This window comes from Castor canadensis, chromosome 14 (genome assembly GCF_047511655.1).
Source record: "Castor canadensis chromosome 14, mCasCan1.hap1v2, whole genome shotgun sequence".
Taxonomy (NCBI): domain Eukaryota; kingdom Metazoa; phylum Chordata; class Mammalia; order Rodentia; family Castoridae; genus Castor; species Castor canadensis.
Genome location: NC_133399.1, coordinates 8,827,331 through 8,844,634, shown reverse-complemented (window position 1 = coordinate 8,844,634; position 17,304 = coordinate 8,827,331). Strand labels below are relative to the sequence as shown.

Genomic DNA, 17,304 nt, shown 5'->3' with positions numbered 1-17,304 from the left:
ACTAGGGAGGCTGGTGTGCAGGCCAAAGGTGTCGGGAGATATCCCCCACCACGGTGCTCAGGAGGCCCTCCCATGGCCTGCCTGGAGCCCGTCCTGAGGAAGGCCATGTGTTTCTCCTGGTGCCCCGGTGGTAGGTGAAGCCTTGGTAGATGGATGTCCCAGGCCTTTATCTCCATCCAGGTGTGAGGAGAGCAGGGCTGTGGCCTGCCCCAGCCTCAGTCTCCCCATAGACAGGAGTTCCATCTGTGCTCACCTTGTGCAGTCCTGAGGAGGGCCTGGCACCAAATGCACACAACTGCACTGCCACCCCACAGCAAGCGCTCCTGGGCAGGCCGTAGCCATGTGGCTAACGGTTTTCAAACCTGGTTTCAGCCGCCAGCGACGTGGGTGGTGCCTGTGGCCGATAAGATGCGCTTTGATGAGATCTTCCTGAAGACCGACCTGGACCTGGATGGCTACGTGAGTGGCCAGGAGGTGAAGGAGATCTTCATGCACTCGGGCCTCTCCCAGAGCCTCCTCGCACACATCTGGTGAGGCCGGGAGCGCAGGGAGGTGGGAGGGGGAGGCCAGCCATGTGGCCTGCAGGCCTCGCTGTCCTGTGCAGGAGGGACTCCCTTGGCAGCCCCGGAGCTCTGCTTTGATGGTGGCTCTAGTCTGCACCCTGTGCCTGGCCCAGGAGCCGCCTCACCTTGCTCTCCAGGGCCTTGGTTGCCTTTTGTGATGAGCCATGGGGAAGTCATTTGCTAGCTTGCTCCCCCAAGCTTCACTTGGAGCCAGCAGCAGGAGACACGGACCTATCCTTCTGAGGCCAGCCATCCCAGGGTTGTCACCCAAACAGTGCTAGCTAGCTTCAGCCAGGGAGACTGGGCCACCTGACTGGGCTTCGCAACCCCTCGGGCTCCAGTGTCCCCTTGAGAAACCAATAAAACGCAATGGCCCTTTTATGACCCCAGAAAGGACACCAAAATCCAAGATAGCACCACAACATCTGCTGCTCCGTAAGTGACAGTCCAGGAAAGTCTCGGTAAATGACAGTGGCATGAGATCGCTAAAGCCAGCAGACTCTCAAATCTAGAGGAGCAGTAGAAGCTCCTGGGTGGGACCGAGTTGACGCAGTGTCCTGACTTGACTGCAGGTAGCAAGGGGAGAGGCACGGCTGGCGTGATGGTGACACTGATGGGTCATGGAAGAAAGGAGACTTGGTCGGGGCGTGTCAGACACACACATAGCACTGCGGCTAGACCCCAGAGCTGGGTCCTCCTTGTCGTGGTTCCCTTGCATGTGCACTCCTGGAGATGCTGGAGGGGACAGGCAGCTGCACCCGAAGGCCCTGGCCCTCAGCTGGCACCCTGGGGAGCCACAGGGGGCGCGTGAGACTGCCACCTCCACCCTGGCTGGACACTTTAACAGTGCCCTTGATCAAAGAACTTCTGCCATCCCCTGGGACTGCACCCCGCCACTGTTTGGGCCCGAGTCTGTGGGATGCTTCCTTCTCCTTCCCCTCCCCCAACACTCTGGAACATGTTAGAATTCAGGGTGTGTCTTCTGCCTGCAAGGACAGGCGGACAGCCAGAAGAAGGGGAGGGGTCTCACAGGCCTCCTTCCCTCAGCCCCTCCTCACTCACGGCCACTGTGTGCTCCGTGTGTGTCCCATGCTGTCCTGACTTTGAGGACATCAGAAGACCACATGAGCAGAGGACAGTTTTGCTTCAAGGGACTGTCCCTTGCCACCAGCCATGCCCCTGAGGCAGTCTCTTTGGCCGTAAGGAGTGTTGGGTGCATCTGGGCTGCTGTGACAGATTCTGCAGCCAGGGGGCACAACAGCAGGTGTCTGTCAGTGTTGGAAGGTAGACAGATGTTCAGTGTCAGGCCTGGCAGATCCTGTGTCTGGTGAGGGTCCGCGTCCTAGCTTCTCACTGTCCTCACATGGCAGAAAGGAATAGAGAGAACCCGGGAGGTCCTTTTTATTAGTTTTAATTTTTCTTTTCTTTCCTTTTTTCTGTACTAGGACTTGAACTCAGGGCCTATACCTTAAGTCTCCAGCCCTATTTTGTGATGGGTTTTTTTTTAAATAAGGTCGTGAGAACTGTTTTCCTGGGTTGGCTTTGAGCCTCGTTCCTCCTGATCTCTGCCTCCCAAGTAGCTAGGATTATAGGCGTGAGCCACTGGCATCTGGTTGTTTTAATTTTTTATTTATTTTTATTTGCTGGGCAGTCCCAGGCTGGCCTGCAACTTCCTGTTCTCCTGCCTCAGCCTCCTGCATGCTGGGTGACAGGTGTGCACCACTGTGCGTGCTCTGGAGCCCTTTATAACTCTCCAAGTTACCCCGCCCTCCCAAAGGCCCCACCTCCTAACAGCACCCTTGTGTAGGTTAGGTCTTCAGCATGGGACTCTGAGGGGATCACAGATATTCAGAGGGAGGGGCTGGTGGTGACTGCACCCTGGGGTACTAACATCCCAGCGTGCCACTGTGGGCCCCACCAGATGGAAAGCAGCAGCCTGGACTGTTCTCGTACCCACAGCTGTGGGTTGAGGACGGACTGCACAGTGCGGGGCATGTAGACGTGTCCTGCCTCTGCAGGAATGGCTGGTTGTGCTGGGCGCGCACAGCAGTGGTGACTTGCAGAAGCCACTCATCCCTGGCTGCTGCTAGCCAGGTCTTCCTGAGGGCCAGGCATCTCTCCTCTCCTTCGGGAGGGACTCAGCGGCCCCCGATGCCTGTCACTCTGAGGAGGGCACTGATGGTGGGACTGGACTACTTCCAAGCAGTGGAGATGCTCCCACAGAAGGACTGTGGACTGCGTGGTGCCCCACCATCCCAGCAGTCACATTGTCAGGGTTGGGAACGCGGGGGCCTGCACCTCGTCTGGAGTCTGATGTGTAATTGCACCCGTTTCTCCTAGGGCCCTGGCAGACACGAGGCAGACGGGGAAGCTAAGCAAAGACCAGTTCGCACTAGCTATGCATTTCATCCAGCAGAAGGTCAGTAAGGGAATCGACCCCCCGCAAGTCCTGTCGCCCGACATGGTGCCGCCCTCGGAGAGAGGCACTCCTGTCCCGGTGAGTAGGCAGCCATGGCACCCCCCCTTCTGTTTGCGTCACTTCTGCTGAGTGCCACACGGTGGCACTAGCGACCTGCATTTTCCTGAGTTCACCAAGGTGGGAGGGGGCTCCCCAGGCTGGCCCTGCCCCTATGAGTTGAGAGACCCCGGAGGGCACCCCCATCCCCCTCCCCGCACCATGCCTGGTACCTGACAGTTGTTGTGCCTGATCCTAGGACAGCTCCAGCTCGCTGGGCTCTGGGGAGTTCACTGGTGTGAAGGAGCTGGACGACATCAGCCAGGAGATCGTCCAACTGCAGAGGTGCGTGCCAGCGGCTCCTGAGGGCCTGGCCGGCAGTCTTGGCCAGTCAGCCTCCTGGACCCGGGGACCCAGCAAAGGAGATTGTCCGCAGTTTCCTCAGGAGCAGGTGACAATCACTGTCACCGAACCTGGTGGCTGGTGGCCTCTGGCAGTTTATATGTAGGCGGCCACCTGTGCTGAGCCCTGTAGAAGAGGGGATGACACTGAGAACGTAGTGAGGAATCTGTGTGAGGGTCTCACAACACCGAGCCGGTGCAGCTGGGCCCGGCTTTTTCCGAGACTCTGGGAGGCTCCGACCCCAACACTGCCAGCGTCAGCAGAGCCTGAGCTGTCTGCTTCCTGACTTAGTCCGCTGCCCCTGGGCACCGTCCACGTACCTTCTCCACAGCCCTTCACCCGCACAGTCAGCAAGGGCACATCAGGTCCTTATCACTTCTGGGGTGTTCCCACATCGCTTTTTGGTAACCAAGTTGAGAAGACGCTCTGCATCTAGGCAGGGGTGGAAAGGGGCCCCACCCACAGTCCAAGGGATGGTTGTGTTACTGTGTTTTGTGTTGCTGTGGCAAAGTACCCGAGGTGGGTAAGGTATAAAGAAGAGAGGTTTATTTTATTTAGTTCACCTGTTTGGCCTGTGGTGAGGGCCTCAGGGTGGATGGCATCACAGCAGTGTGAGTGATCACAGAGTAAGACAGAAAGCCAGCGGGAGTCCAGGGCCCAGCCCCCTCTCTGTACAGTGGTACATGCCATGGCCACTAACCAGGCTCCCTTCCCAGAGCAGCACCCTCAATGGCCTGCCTCCTAACAACCGCATCACCTCAGCAGCCCTGCACTGGGCCAGTGAGGGGACACACTCAACCCACAGCCAAACCACACAGCTTGTTCTTAGACTTCTGCCACCCCAGATGGAGATCCCACAGGCTGGGACCAGAGAGGCCAGGGTGGAGGGTTTGGTGCCGCAGCAGTGGTTGACTTGCTCCGTGTTCTCATGAAACGACTTCCTGCAACCATCCAGAGAGAAGTACTCACTGGAGCAAGACATCAGGGAGAAGGAGGAGGCCATCCGACAGAAAGCCAGCGAAGTACAGGTGAGGCTGTGGGTTGTGGGCTTCCTTTGAGCGGAGCGTGGGGAAGAAGCGGCTCTGATGGCGGATGGAGGGCCGGGGTCAGGAGCATGCGCCCTTGGGGGTTTCACAGGGATTTCCTTTACATTTTTGTGCTGGATTATCCTGGATGGCCCCGTTGTCACCAGTTTCAAGTTGGTGCCACTCCTCCCGTAGGAACTACAGAATGACCTTGACCGGGAAACCAGCAGTTTGCAGGAGCTCGAGGCACAGAAGCAGGACGCCCAAGACCGCCTAGACGAGATGGACCAGCAGAAGGCCAAGCTCCGAGACATGCTGAGCGACGTCAGGCAGAAGTGCCAGGACGAGACCCAGACGGTGCGTCCCCAGGCCGCCTCCTCAGCTCCACACCTAGGTGAGGATATGTGGCAGTCGCCACCCTGTGGCTGCTGGCTGCTGAATCCCTGTGATGCCTCCTTCCAGATCTCATCGCTGAAAACCCAAATCCAGTCCCAGGAGTCAGACCTGAAGTCCCAGGAGGATGACCTGAACCGGGCCAGGTCGGAGCTGAGCCGGCTGCAGCAGGAGGAGACGCAGCTGGAGCAGAGCATCCAGGCAGGGCGGGTGCAGCTGGAGACCATCATCAAATCCCTCAAGTCCACACAGGACGAGATCAGCCAGGTGCCACGCAGGCTCGCGCTCCCTGCCCCCACTATCCCCTCCGCCCCACCCGCCCCAGCACAGAGGTCCCAAGTCGTGGATGTAGGATTGCTGCTTGTGGGACTGGGACACTCTTGTCTCCCGGTCCTTGTGCGAGCAGGAGGGATGAGGTGCAAGAGGTGGCTTCTGCCCCAGTGCATTGAGTAGGCGCCACCTCCAGCAAGTGCCGCCCACTTGGGACCCTAGACTAAAGCATTGAGCTGCCCAGGGCACCCTGTCCTTGCCCCCCTGGTCCAGGATGGTGCTGGCCAGCTGGGCAGGGCCTGTCCTGCTGTCCTGTGGGGCACGGACAGGTCAGTGGTTCCTGCCCTGGAAGCATCAGAATGGCCTAGCATGTGCCTCTCTGCTTGTGCCACAGCCGGCACAAGCATGTGCCGCCATGTGCTGTGTGGCGAGATCATGCACATGTGTGCTTTGTTGGGAATTATCTGCAGGATGGCTGTCAGATTTTCCCTTCAACTCCTGGATCTGTGACCTCAAAAGGGGACCCAAGGCATACGTGTGTTACTGACAGTGATAGTAATAGCTGCCACTGCAGTAGGCATTTTCCCCATCATTCCTTCTCTGTTTTGGAGAAGAGGAAACGGAGAGGTTAGATCACCGGCCTGAGGTCACACAGCGTGTACCATGCAGAGTTAGGGTGCACACCAGGGCCTGTCTGACCTGATGACCGCCTTCCCTTCCTTGGCTTCTCAGTCCTTCAGGAGTGATGGAAAACAAATGCGAAAGGAAAACCCATTAAAAGCAGTAACAGAACGACTGCTGGCTCATTTTGAACGGATTGTCAATCTGGATCTTGTTTTATTTCACTGAGAGTTGACCACTGTGTGTTTGAACACGGGTCCCCTAAGCCACCCTTGATGTTGTGTGTGTCTGCAGGCCAGGAACAAGCTGTCACAGCTGCAGGAGAGCCACCTGGAAGCCCACAGGAGCCTGGAGCAGTACGACAAAGCGCTTGATGGGGTCCCTGGTGCTGGCCTCAGCGAAGGCGTCTCCCTGGTGGAGAGGGGCGGTTTTGGAGCCATGGTAAAGGTCGAGTAGGCGTCACAGCCCTGTGTGGGCTCTGGGCCCCTGCAGGATCCGCGGCTCTGTGCGTGCAGCTGTCTCTTTCTGCTGACACTTTCAATGTTGACTGGCCTGCAGTCGTCAGCATGTGACTACCCGTTCTAGGCCTGGGTCCTTTGTCAACCCCTTTCCTAAGACGTGCATCTCCTCAAGCCTTCTCACTGGGCCATCCTCCCGAACCCTGGAGTTCAAGGTCCAGTCAGTCCCTACACTTGGTGTGGGGGCCCCACCTCCCATAACGGGTCCTGGGTGTGTGTGTGTGGGTGTGTGTGTGTGCGCGTGCGTGTGTGCGCGTGCACTTCCATAAGGGGCGCCTCAAGAATCTAATGTGTCCCTAAGCGTAAAAATAAACAAGCGGGCTGGGTGCGGCTCAGTGGCAGGGCATTTGCCACGCCTGCACCAGGCCCTGGGTTCATCCCAGCTCTGCAAAATGGAGGAAAAACGCTGCCAGATCCCACTAGGGTGCTGTCATCTCAACGGTGACTGGCCTGTCCTCAAAGTGGCTGATCACAACGCACTTCGTGCCCTCGGGCTGCTCAGCCTGGGCTGCGCTGCCTCCTCAGTCACGGCCCTAAGCACTCTACGCACTGAAACTCAGCTTGTGAGCCTCCCCCGGATTGTCCCATCCGCCACCATGGTCCTGAGCCTCGGGCTGTTTGGGGGCCAGACCAGCGTGGCATTGTGCAGGTCTGTGCTGTCCTGGGAGCAGCTGGCCCTGGTGTTTTATGTCTGCTGCCTTAACAACTCACCTTGCGCTGCCACTCTGTCCTCCCCCGGGGCTTCCCCTCTCCTCAGCTCCTCCCCCGGGCTCCATCTCCTCCAGGGGGCTTCCTCCCCCGCCAGGGCACAGTCTCCCTGGGGCTTTGTCCTCCCCGGGTCTCCTCCTCCCCAGGTCCTGTCTGCTCTTTGGATTCCTTGCTCCTCTTGGTAAGAACGCAGCCTCGTTCTCTCTAAACGGGAGCCTCGCCTCTTCCCTCTTGACAGTTTCTTTCCTCCGTGGCCACCTACTCAGTTCCAGGAACTCATGGGGTGCCCACGCCTCCCCTGGGCCACTGGCAGACACCGTTGGGGCCTCAGGTGTCTCTTGTCTCTGGCCCAGCCTGATGCTCGCCCTCTGCCTCCCTCCACCATCCACAGTTCTCTTCCCAGGGAATCCCTGTCATCCGGGCCTGTCTGGACCTTTGTGTTGGCACGTAAATGGTCAGTCTTCCTCCCCCGAGCCACGGTGTCCGCTTTGCTGCTGTCCCGTGCGCACCCCCTCTCCACCTGCTCTCTTTTTTCTGTCTGGGTCGTTCCGCTCACACTGCTGCTTGTCCTGTGGTCCTATCTGGGGAAGAGCCCCCTCTTTGTCCTTTTCTTAGGTTTCATAAGATCTGTGTCCTCGAATGGAAGTTGAGTGAAGTAACAATTCTCACAGGGCCAGTGGTGTCCCCCTGCCGAGTTCCTCATCTGTCTTGTTATTTTTGTCCCTCTGTAAGTGGTGAAGCTTACCCAGAGTCACTCTGATGTGTTACACAGAACCTCCCAACGGTGTCTGAAAGAACTGCCTTTGCCTTGTTGTCCTCATACAGTCTAAGCACTGGGACTTGTTCTTGTCTCTTAATAAACACTGTGGAAAGGGGCTTTGTTTACTGCTCTGTCTTGGGACCAGCAGAGTAGAGAGTGCTCTTCGTCAGCTCTCCTTGACAATGGTGTAACCAGAGTGGGGCATCCGGACCTTTCCATGGACGGCACTCAAGCCACTGAGTGCATTGTTCACAGTGGGCCTTTGTCCAACACACATAGCATTCTTTTTTTTTTTTTTTGGTGGTGGTACTGGGATTTGAACTCAGGGCCTCATGCTTGCTAGGCAGGCGCTCTACCACTTGAGCCACTCCATCAGCCCTTATTTGTGAAGGGATTTTCAAGACAGGGTCTCACAAACTGTCTGCCCGAGCTGGCTTTGAACCATGATCCTCCTGATCTCTGTCTCCTGAGTACCTGGGATTACAGGTGTGAGCCACTGGCACCCGGCTAAACATAAAATTATACTTTTTGATTTAGTGGTTTTTTTTGGGTTTTTTTTTTTTTTGCAGTGCTAGGATGGAACCCAGAGCCTCATACATGCTAGGCAAGTGCTCTCCCCCTGAGCTGTAACCCCCCAGCTCAAACCCATATTTATTTCTTGTCTCTCATCTGGTTGTGACAATGCTGAGGTCTCAGTGGATACCCAGCCAACCCGTCTAGCAGAGAGAGATCATCACCAGCCACAGTGGTTCACTGTTTGAGCCCTCCCGGACAAATAGATCAGGAGACCCCCATCTCCAAAATAACCAGAGCAAAATGGACTGGAGGCGTGGCTCAACTGGTGGAACGCCTGCTTTGCAAGTGCAAAGCCCTGAGTTCAAACCCCAGTCCCATCAAAAAAAAAAAAATTACCTCAGGCTTTAGTATCACTGAGAACTCATCGTGACAGATTGGGTTATCATCTGGGACCAGCTTAGCCCGCCCATATCACAGAAACTCCTCCAGCACCCTTCCAGACTTGCCGTGTCTGCTTCCTAGAAGACAGAGCTTAGCTCTGGCCGCCGCACCTGCTCTTCAAGGTAGCTTACCCGGGAACTGGGGTGCGGCCCAGTGCCAGCGCGCTTTCCTAGCACGTGCGAGGCCCTGGGGTCCACGGCCCCAAAATAAAACAGTCATCCTAGTCTGATGACAGAATTGCCCAACGATGTATTTCTTAAGTGTCCCCGTCGTCATTAAGCACAGCACAGAACTTGTCCACTGCCCTCAGTCCCCTAAGTCAGCACGCACTCAAGTCTTCTCTGTCAGAGCTTGGTAGAGTCCATGGTGCCTCACTGTCGGGCGAGTCGAGTCTTCAGCTCTGAGTCCACGAGATGGCATGAAAACCCCTTTGACTTACCCCAGCGATGTGAAACCTGCTGTGTCTTCTTTCTTTTTCTCTTTTGGGGCTGTGTGTGCCAGTCCAGTGCACTGTCATTGACCTACACCCAGAGCCCTCCCTGCTAGCATCTTTCTAGGGTCCCCTTTGAAGGGGAGGGGGCCCTGCTGCTCAGGCGAGACATTTCCTGCAAGGTCTGGCTGTCAGCGCAGGGGTCACGGCCACAGCTCCCATGACCTCAGTCTCTTCTGCACCGTCATGTTCTGTTCACAGTCTTGCATTTGTCCCTCAAAACCCTGAGACTTGTAAATCAACCCCACCTCAATACCTTCCCTGTGAGACCAGCCTGTCATCCTGCAGTTACCACTTCATCCCAGACCCTTGTCCTGTATGTCTTCTGAAGCGAGGTCCTCCCTCGCTCCATAGCACAGCTGGTGAGGACTGCTTTACACCCAGCCCTGGCTACCTTAGATCAGGGCTTGTCCATCCACGTGCCTCAGGCCCAGGAATCCCACAAACACTGGTGGGACACCCCAGCTCATGGTCTTAGGCACCTTGATGTCCACACTCAGCAAGTGCTGTCCCCAGACGGCAGTGCGTGGGGGTGTCTGTGTGTAACTTGCCTCAGAACCCGGCTTGGTTTCCATCTGGGGATGCACTGTGGTCGGAGGCAGGGGCTCCAGGGACTGGATCCCAGGTAAGCACATCTCCCAGGTTTCCCCCATAGCCCAGTCCCCCCAACCACCCACCCTGGGACCATCCTGCAACCCTGAGTCGGCCCCCAGGGTGAAATCAGCCCTGTCATTGTCCCAAACAATTTTCTGCTTCATCAAAGACTTGGTCTTGGTGGGTCTGTATGTCAGCCACACAGGAGTCCCTGTCAAATTCAGGGAGTGTGTGCTTTTCAAAACCATCCCAGTGGACAGGACTGTGCTCATGGAGGGCATGTCTTTATCGAGCAAAGGATACAGTTCCCAGCTGTCACTGCTCACCTCCCGCCCCGGCCACTGTCCAGGAGGAAAATCTCTTCAGAAGTAAATGTTTTTCTTGGCTGCTTTGAATACACTTGCTCGTGTCTAGAAATAGGCACCCTTCTTTCAAAACATGCAAAGTGTCCTGTGCACTCCAGTGCTTCTAACCGTGTGTGTCCTCCTTTCCTCACAGGGTGGGGACCACCAGCCACTTTCTTGGTATAGAAATTATGTTTTTGTTCTTTTTCTTTTTTTTTTTTTGAGACATGGTCTTTCTGTGCAGCCCAGGCTGGCCTAGAACTTGAGCTCCTCCTGTCTCTGCCTCCCAAGTGCTGGGATTACAGGCATGTACCACCAGGCCTGTAAAACAAACTTTTTTAAATACCCCCCTAGGTAGATGGTAACCAAAGAACAGATGATGGGGGGAGATCACACCTCAGATTGAAGCCTGTGCTATGGTTTGGGGAGCCTCTTTACATCTCCCTATGACATTTCCCATAACTGTTACTTTTTTCTGATGCAGTGATTTAATTTTCTTTTGAGCCAGACTCAAGCAACCCTGCCTCAGCCTCTGAAGTAGCTGGGACTACAGATGTGTGCCACTACATCTAGCTCTTAGAAAAGTAAAAAATAAAAAGATGTAATTCAGGAGGCTGAGTAAACAACATAAGAGTTTCCAGCCTACCTTTTTTTTTCAGTACTGAAATTTGAATTCAGGGCCTCACATTTACTAGGCAGGTGCTCTACCACCTGAGCCACTCCACCAGCCCCACTATTGACATTCACAGTGTTGTGCAGTCAGCACTGCCACCCATCTCCAGAACCGTCCCATCTCCCCAAACTGAAACTGTCCCCCCAACTCAACACTCACTCCCCTCCCCCAGCCCCTGGGACCCGCCATTCCACTTCCTCTCTCTCTTGAGTGTGATGGCTAGGGACCTCACTGGCTTATTTGCACTCAGCGCAATGCCCTCAAAGCTCATCCCCGTTGTAGCATGTGTTGGGATTTCCTCTTTCTGGCTGAGTAATATTCCATTGTGTGAACGGACCACGTTTGTTTATTTGTTCATCTGTCAGTAGACATTTGGGTTTTATTGTAGAATCGTTTTAGATTTATCAAAAAGTTGCAGAGACCATGCAGAGTTTCCACACACACACCTGTTTTCCTGTACCAGTCATATCTCCTGTGGTGTGAACCAGTGTCAAAATTGATTAGTAACTAAAGTCCCAGCTTCAGTGATTTTTTTTTTTTTTTATTCATATGTGCGTACAATGTTTGGGTCATTTCTCCCTCCTTCCCCCACCCCCTTCCTTACCCAAGTAATTTTTTTATCTAAGTAATTCTGGTTTTTTTGACAAGTGCAAATGGAGCTTAGGTTAAAATTCTGTGCTTGGCCCGTAGTAAATCAGAAATAACACAATCTCTGTCCTGTTTCTTCATGGTGCTCTAGGATGATCCTTTCAAAAATAAAGCCTTGCTATTCAGCAACGACAGCCAAGAGCTACACACGGACCCCTTCCAGACAGAGGACCCCTTCAGGTCCGACCCCTTCAAAGGGGCCGACCCCTTCAAAGGTACCGCTTCCCACACAAATGACAAACTGCACGGGCTGGTCGGGGGGGACACAGGCTGATTAATCTGTTGGGACTTCGTGCCTTCCCATGGCTGAATTGCTGGCACATAAAGGTGGAGTGGGCAGGGCTCCCGGCTCCCAGTACAGTGCCCACATCTCAGGGTGGCCTGACAGGAAGACTTCCTTCTCCTCAGTAGGCTGGAGGCGTCCTTATCCCCTCTCAGTGGGGCAGGACAGCAGCACACAGCAGGATACCCTGGGTTCCCACATAAATGTCACCTCTGCACTTACCCAGAGCTGCCTGAGAGTCAGGGCAACAGACAGCCGGGCACAATGGCTCACTCCTGTAATCCTGGCCATTCCAGAGGCTGAGGTCAGGATTGTGGTTCAGGAGGATTGTGGTTCGGGTGGCCCAGGCAAAAGATGAGAGACCCTATCTTCAAATAACCAAAGCGAAAAAGGACAGGTGACGTGGCTCAAATGGTAGAGCACCTGCCTAGCAAGCGTGAGGCCCTGAGTTCAAATCCCAGTACCACAAAAAAAAAAATAGTGACAGATTCCAGACCCTACATTTCCTGCCTCTCCATTTCTCTGAGCCTCGCTGTCCTCCTGGGAGGGCCATGTGTGCGTCCCCAGGAGGAGGGTCATGTGTGGGAGTCCCTTTGGGTCTCAGATAGGCTTGGGAGCATCTCAGGTCTGAGCATTGGATTGGGCAGATCCCAGAGCTCAACAGTGCCCTTCTCAGCCTTGTCCCCTCTTACCGAGCGAGGTGGGGGGCAGAGATAACAGGACGGTGGCATAGAGAAAGCGTGGGTTTCCCGGCCTCTGGCCTGTCCCATCTTAAATGGTTAAGCAAAGTCCCCCCTGAGGCAAGGCCACACCCATACAATCCTACACCAGAACGCTGGGTGGGCGCAGCGGGCGAGGTCACGCCTTCCCGTGAGAGGGGAGGCAGGTGACAGCTGTGTGCTGGTGAGCTGTTCCTAGCCGTTCTGCCACCTCCCCTGATGTAGAGCTAAGTGCCTTTCTCCCGTGCAGGTGACCCGTTCCAGAATGACCCCTTTGCTGAGCAGCAGACAGTGGCAACAGGTAGGAGTCCCTAGCTGTCCCTAGGCCTGGCCCCGGGTGGGGAGCAGAATGCAGGAATGGCCTTCTGCACTGCTTGCTGGTTTCATGGTGGTGACACACAGGACACGGAGGAAGCACCACGGCCACTGTGCCACAGTCGCCCATGTCCCCTGTACCTCCTGCACACGGTGAGATTTAAGGCCACACAGACTGCGAGGGTGGCCGTATGGACTGAATGGGGACCATCCGCATCACGCATAGCCTGGGGTCTCACCTCCTCCTGAAAGGGCACCCAGGGGAACATGGGCGTGCTGGTGTTGGGTCACGCTGCCTGCTTGCTTGCTCATTTATTTACTCATTCATTTATTCATTCTCTTTTTCTCCCCCTCTGAGAGTACACAGCTCTGTGGTATTTGCGACCATCACCTGTCTGCTTCCAGAACATTCTGTCCCCTGAAACAGCCTGCGTGCCCCACCCCTTCCAGCATCTGGCAGCCACGGGTCCACTCCCCGTCCTGTGGATCTGACCACATTGCTTTATAGCAATTTTTTAAATCAGCTTTACTGAGAGGTGTAATTTACACAACAAAATTCGCCAGTTTTAAACGTACTCTTGGCATTCCTTCCTGTGGATTCTGTATCTACAGGTCCACCGAGCTCAGCTAGAAAGTAACAAGGAGGAATTGTGCCTGTACTGAGCACGCACTGATCGTGTCCTCTTGCCTTTCTTCTCTGAGTGAATGACGCAGTCGGACAGCTGTGCACAGCGTGTACACGTGAGGCGCTCTACGCCAAGACGTGACTTAAAGTCTAGGGAGGGCGTGCATCACATCTGTGCCATGCTATGCCCTGGCACAGAAGGGCCTGGGCATCTCTGGATTTGTATTTGTGGGGGTCCTGGAGCCGATCCCCACGGATGCTGAGAGATACTTGGGTGTTAAAATGAATTTTGCCAAGTGCAGTGGTACATGCCTCTAATCTCAGGTACTCAGGAAGCAAAGATAATGCTGATCAGTACCAGGCCAGCCGGGGGAAGAGATAGTGAGACACCATCTCAACAAATAAGTTGGGTGTACTAGTGTGCATCTGTAATCCCAGATATTGGGGAGGTATAGGGAGCAGGGTCACCATCCAGGGAGCCCTGGGCAAAAACAAAAGACCCCACCCAAAAAATAACTAAAGTAAAAAAGGACTGGTAGAGTGGTTCTTCAAGTGGTAGAGCACCTGCTAGCAAGTGTGAGGCCCTAAATTCAAACTCCAGTGCTGCCAAAAAAAAAAAAAAAAGAAAGCGTTTTGGCAAGCTCAGAGTTGTGTGGGATTAGTGAACATTTCCATCACCCCGAAAGGTCCCTCATGTCCCTCTTCCATGGCTCCCGCCAGACTCCCTGCACCACCTTCACCTGCTCTGTCACTGTGCACGGCGTTGCTCTGTTGTGTGTGTCTCCTGGTGGGCTCTCCTCACGGTCGCCATAACCCATGGGCGTTTTTCCTATCCCTTCAGATCCATTCGGAGGAGACCCTTTCAAAGAAAGTGACCCATTCCGCGGCTCTGCCACTGACGACTTCTTCAAGAAACAGACGAAGAACGACCCGTTTACCTCAGACCCATTCACAAAAAACCCTTCCCTACCTTCCAAGGTGAGTGGCGGGGCAGGCTCAAGTCTCCTGGCCTGTGTGAAGCTTGTGTGTGCTGACAGCTCCCTCCCTGGGGAGTGGGCCTCTGTGACTCTGTGAGGCTGGCCAAGTTCTCCAGGAGCTGGTGCCACGGCCCAGCTGCCCAGGGCCCTGAGTCTTCAGACATCTCTTGTTCCTCTGTCCCTCCTCTGCTCTGGTCATCTGCCCCCATGCCATGCCATCTCCCAAGAAAAACAGAACACACACAGTGATACATGTCTATACTCTCAGCACTGGGAGGCTGAGGCAGGAAGACCGCTTGGGCCCAGGAGTTCAAGGCCATCCTGGGCCACACAGCAAGATCCCATTTCAAAACAGACAAACACTACGGATCCACACAGACCAGTCCATCTTCCGCCATTCAACATGGGATCTCTCTAGTCCTGCTGGTGACATCTGGAGTCAGGCTGCCTTAGTGGGTGTTTCCTGTTACTGTAACAAAACAACCCAGGCTGGGTACTTCATAAAGCAAAGAGGTTCATGTGATTCAGGTTCCAGAGGCTGGATCAGGCGACTGCTCCGGCAAGGGCCTCTGCTGCATCACAACATGGTGGAGAAGCAGAAGGAAACAGTCGCGGGTAGAGGGTCACATGTGCAAGCAAGGAAGCGAGAGGCTGGGGAGGGGCCGGGCCCACTCTGTTTAAATCATCTTTTTCTTTTGTGGCACTGGGGATCAAAGCTGGGGCTTTTGGGGGCACATGTTGGGTGTATACGTTTTCAGTCAGAGTCCTCTAGACTCACCGTGTCAGTATGGTAACCGCACCACCCACCCTAGAGAGGAGTCCGTGCCTTTGTCGCTCGCTGCTTGGCTCTGCCGGTGGCTGGGGGCTGTGAAGCATCTGTGCCTCTCCAGTCAGAGCTCCGTCAGAGCACGCACGTTCACCGTGGCTGTGTCTTGAACTTTGGTGATGTTGTCTTAAAATCTGTTTTACCAGACAATCCCCTTCATGTTTACGCTCTGCCCGGTACATCTTGTCTCAGCCATCGTCTTTCCATCTACCCCAGTCTTAATGTTTGAAGGGTGTCTTGTGTAACCAGCATATCGTTATTTTTTTTTTATGTTTTTTAGAAGTCTCTTCCTTGTACTCAGAGCGTCTCATCCATTACCACTTACTGCAATAATAATACAGTTGGCAATGAGTGTAGGATTTGATTATCTGTGTGCTTTTTATTCTCCTGTTTTGCTGTCTGTTTCCTTTTCCTGCTGTCTGTTGGCTTTCCATCACTGTGACAGTGCCTGAGATAACCGTCTTAGAAGGAGGAAAGTTTGTTTGGCTCCTGGTATCTGGTCATGACTTCTGCCCTGTTGCTTTGGACTGGTGGCAGTGCAGTGCATCACGGTGGCACTCGTGGTGGAGGAAGCCTGTTCACCTCCTTGTAGCCAGAAAGCAAAGCTGAGAAGGGGCCAAGTCGCCACGACCCCAGCGGCATAACTTCCTCTGCTAGGCCCCGCCTCCTAAAGGCTCAAGCAGCTTTAGGAGCACCAGGTCTGGGGACCCGCTTCAACATCTGGGCTTCTGGAGGACGCTCGTCCAAACCACGTTGCCATCTTTTGCATCATCTGTGTATTTTCTGTCGCTCCCTCTGATTCTGCCTATCGGCCTGTTAGTTACTTTAAATATTTTTAGAAAGGTTACTTTAGGGCCATTACCACGTGCAGCTGGCATTTCAATGGTGTCACTTCACGTGTACGCAAGAGACTCCACAGCCACTCACACAGGTCCTTTTGTCCATGGCTGACATACGGAGGTCATATGTTAATACACTCTGAACTCATTAAAGCACCACCATCATTTTTGCTTTAGCCCATTATGTGTATTTTAAAGAAAGGCAGAGGAAGAAGGTAGCCTTTCAGTTTCCCAAGTATTTACCATTTCTCTTTTATCCTGCAGTTTGGGGTCCTGGGGTTTGAACTTGGGGACTTGTGTTTGTCTGGCACATGCTGTATGTCTCAAGCCACACCCAGCCCGCTGTTAACACCTCTAACAGCGCCTCGTTCCTTTGAGCTCACGTCTCCCTCCAGCGTCATCTGCCTTCAGCCTGAAGGACCCGTGTTCCCCTCATAGCCTTCCACTGTGTCACATTCTGTCCTGCGGCTGTAGGGCTGGAAGCCGGGGCCTGGGGCCTGGCACCCGCTGGGTAGCCCAGCCCTGGCATCACCATCACCCTGCAGGGAGGGTGCCCCTACTGCACCCATTCATCACTGCAGTCTCCTAGGGTGTGGCTTCACTGTCTGCCAGCCTCTGTTGTCCTGGACAGAAGTCATCTGTCTTGAGGACTCGCGTCCCGGTCACTTTGTCCTGGATTTTCAGTAGTCTGACGAGTATCTGGGTGTCGTTTTCTTTGTATTTAACCTGTTCAGGTCAGGAAGAATCTGTAAGTGATGTTTCTTGCCCACTGTGGCAAGTTTCCAGCCTTTAGTTATTTGAATTTTTTTCTGCCCTATTTTCCCTCTCCTTTTCCTGGGGTTCCACATGCACAGATTTAGGCCTTCTGCAATTGTCCCTCAAGTCTCTGAGGTGCTACATCTTCCTTCTTTTTTTTTTGCAGTGCAGGGATTGAGCCCAGGGCCTTGTGCCGGGTAAACACTCACCACTTAGCCACGCCCTCCCCGAGTCCTTTTTTTTTCTACTCTTTTTCCTCAGAAAGTAGAGTTTCTTTTTTTTTTAAAAAACATGGAACGCTTCACGAATTTGCGTGTCATCCTCGCACAGGGGCCGTGCTAATCTTCTCTGTATCATTCCAATTTTAGTATATGTGCTGCCGAAGCAAGCACAGGAAGTAGGAAGTATAGTTTCTACTGATTTATCTTTTTATTCACTTGCTTTTTCGCGTTGGGTAGCTAACCAAGGGAAGTTTTTGTTATGTATACAACACTTTTCAGTTCTAAAGCCCCCATTTGTTTCTTTTATATTATTTCTACTGGG

At 54.2% G+C, this 17,304-nt stretch overlaps 1 protein-coding gene and 1 non-coding gene across 10 annotated transcripts in view; one reads left to right on the top strand and one right to left on the bottom strand.

Moving 5' to 3' along the window:
* Eps15l1 (epidermal growth factor receptor pathway substrate 15 like 1) overlaps positions 1-17,304 on the top strand; it is a 76,612-nt gene that overhangs the window by 36,991 nt on the left and 22,317 nt on the right. For all 9 annotated transcript variants that reach the window (XM_020167755.2, XM_020167753.2, XM_074053746.1 and 6 more), the window contains 10 exons: positions 373-530; positions 2,904-3,060; positions 3,278-3,363; positions 4,376-4,448; positions 4,641-4,802; positions 4,908-5,105; positions 6,024-6,170; positions 11,513-11,636; positions 12,674-12,724; positions 14,205-14,341. In XM_020167755.2, coding sequence (XP_020023344.2) covers positions 373-530; positions 2,904-3,060; positions 3,278-3,363; positions 4,376-4,448; positions 4,641-4,802; positions 4,908-5,105; positions 6,024-6,170; positions 11,513-11,636; positions 12,674-12,724; positions 14,205-14,341 — 1,293 coding nt within the window. The remainder of the gene's footprint in view (positions 1-372; positions 531-2,903; positions 3,061-3,277; positions 3,364-4,375; positions 4,449-4,640; positions 4,803-4,907; positions 5,106-6,023; positions 6,171-11,512; positions 11,637-12,673; positions 12,725-14,204; positions 14,342-17,304) is intronic.
* Positions 17,047-17,153, bottom strand: LOC141416990 (U6 spliceosomal RNA). The gene has a single exon (XR_012441625.1). It is a non-coding gene; the product is annotated as a U6 spliceosomal RNA (small nuclear RNA).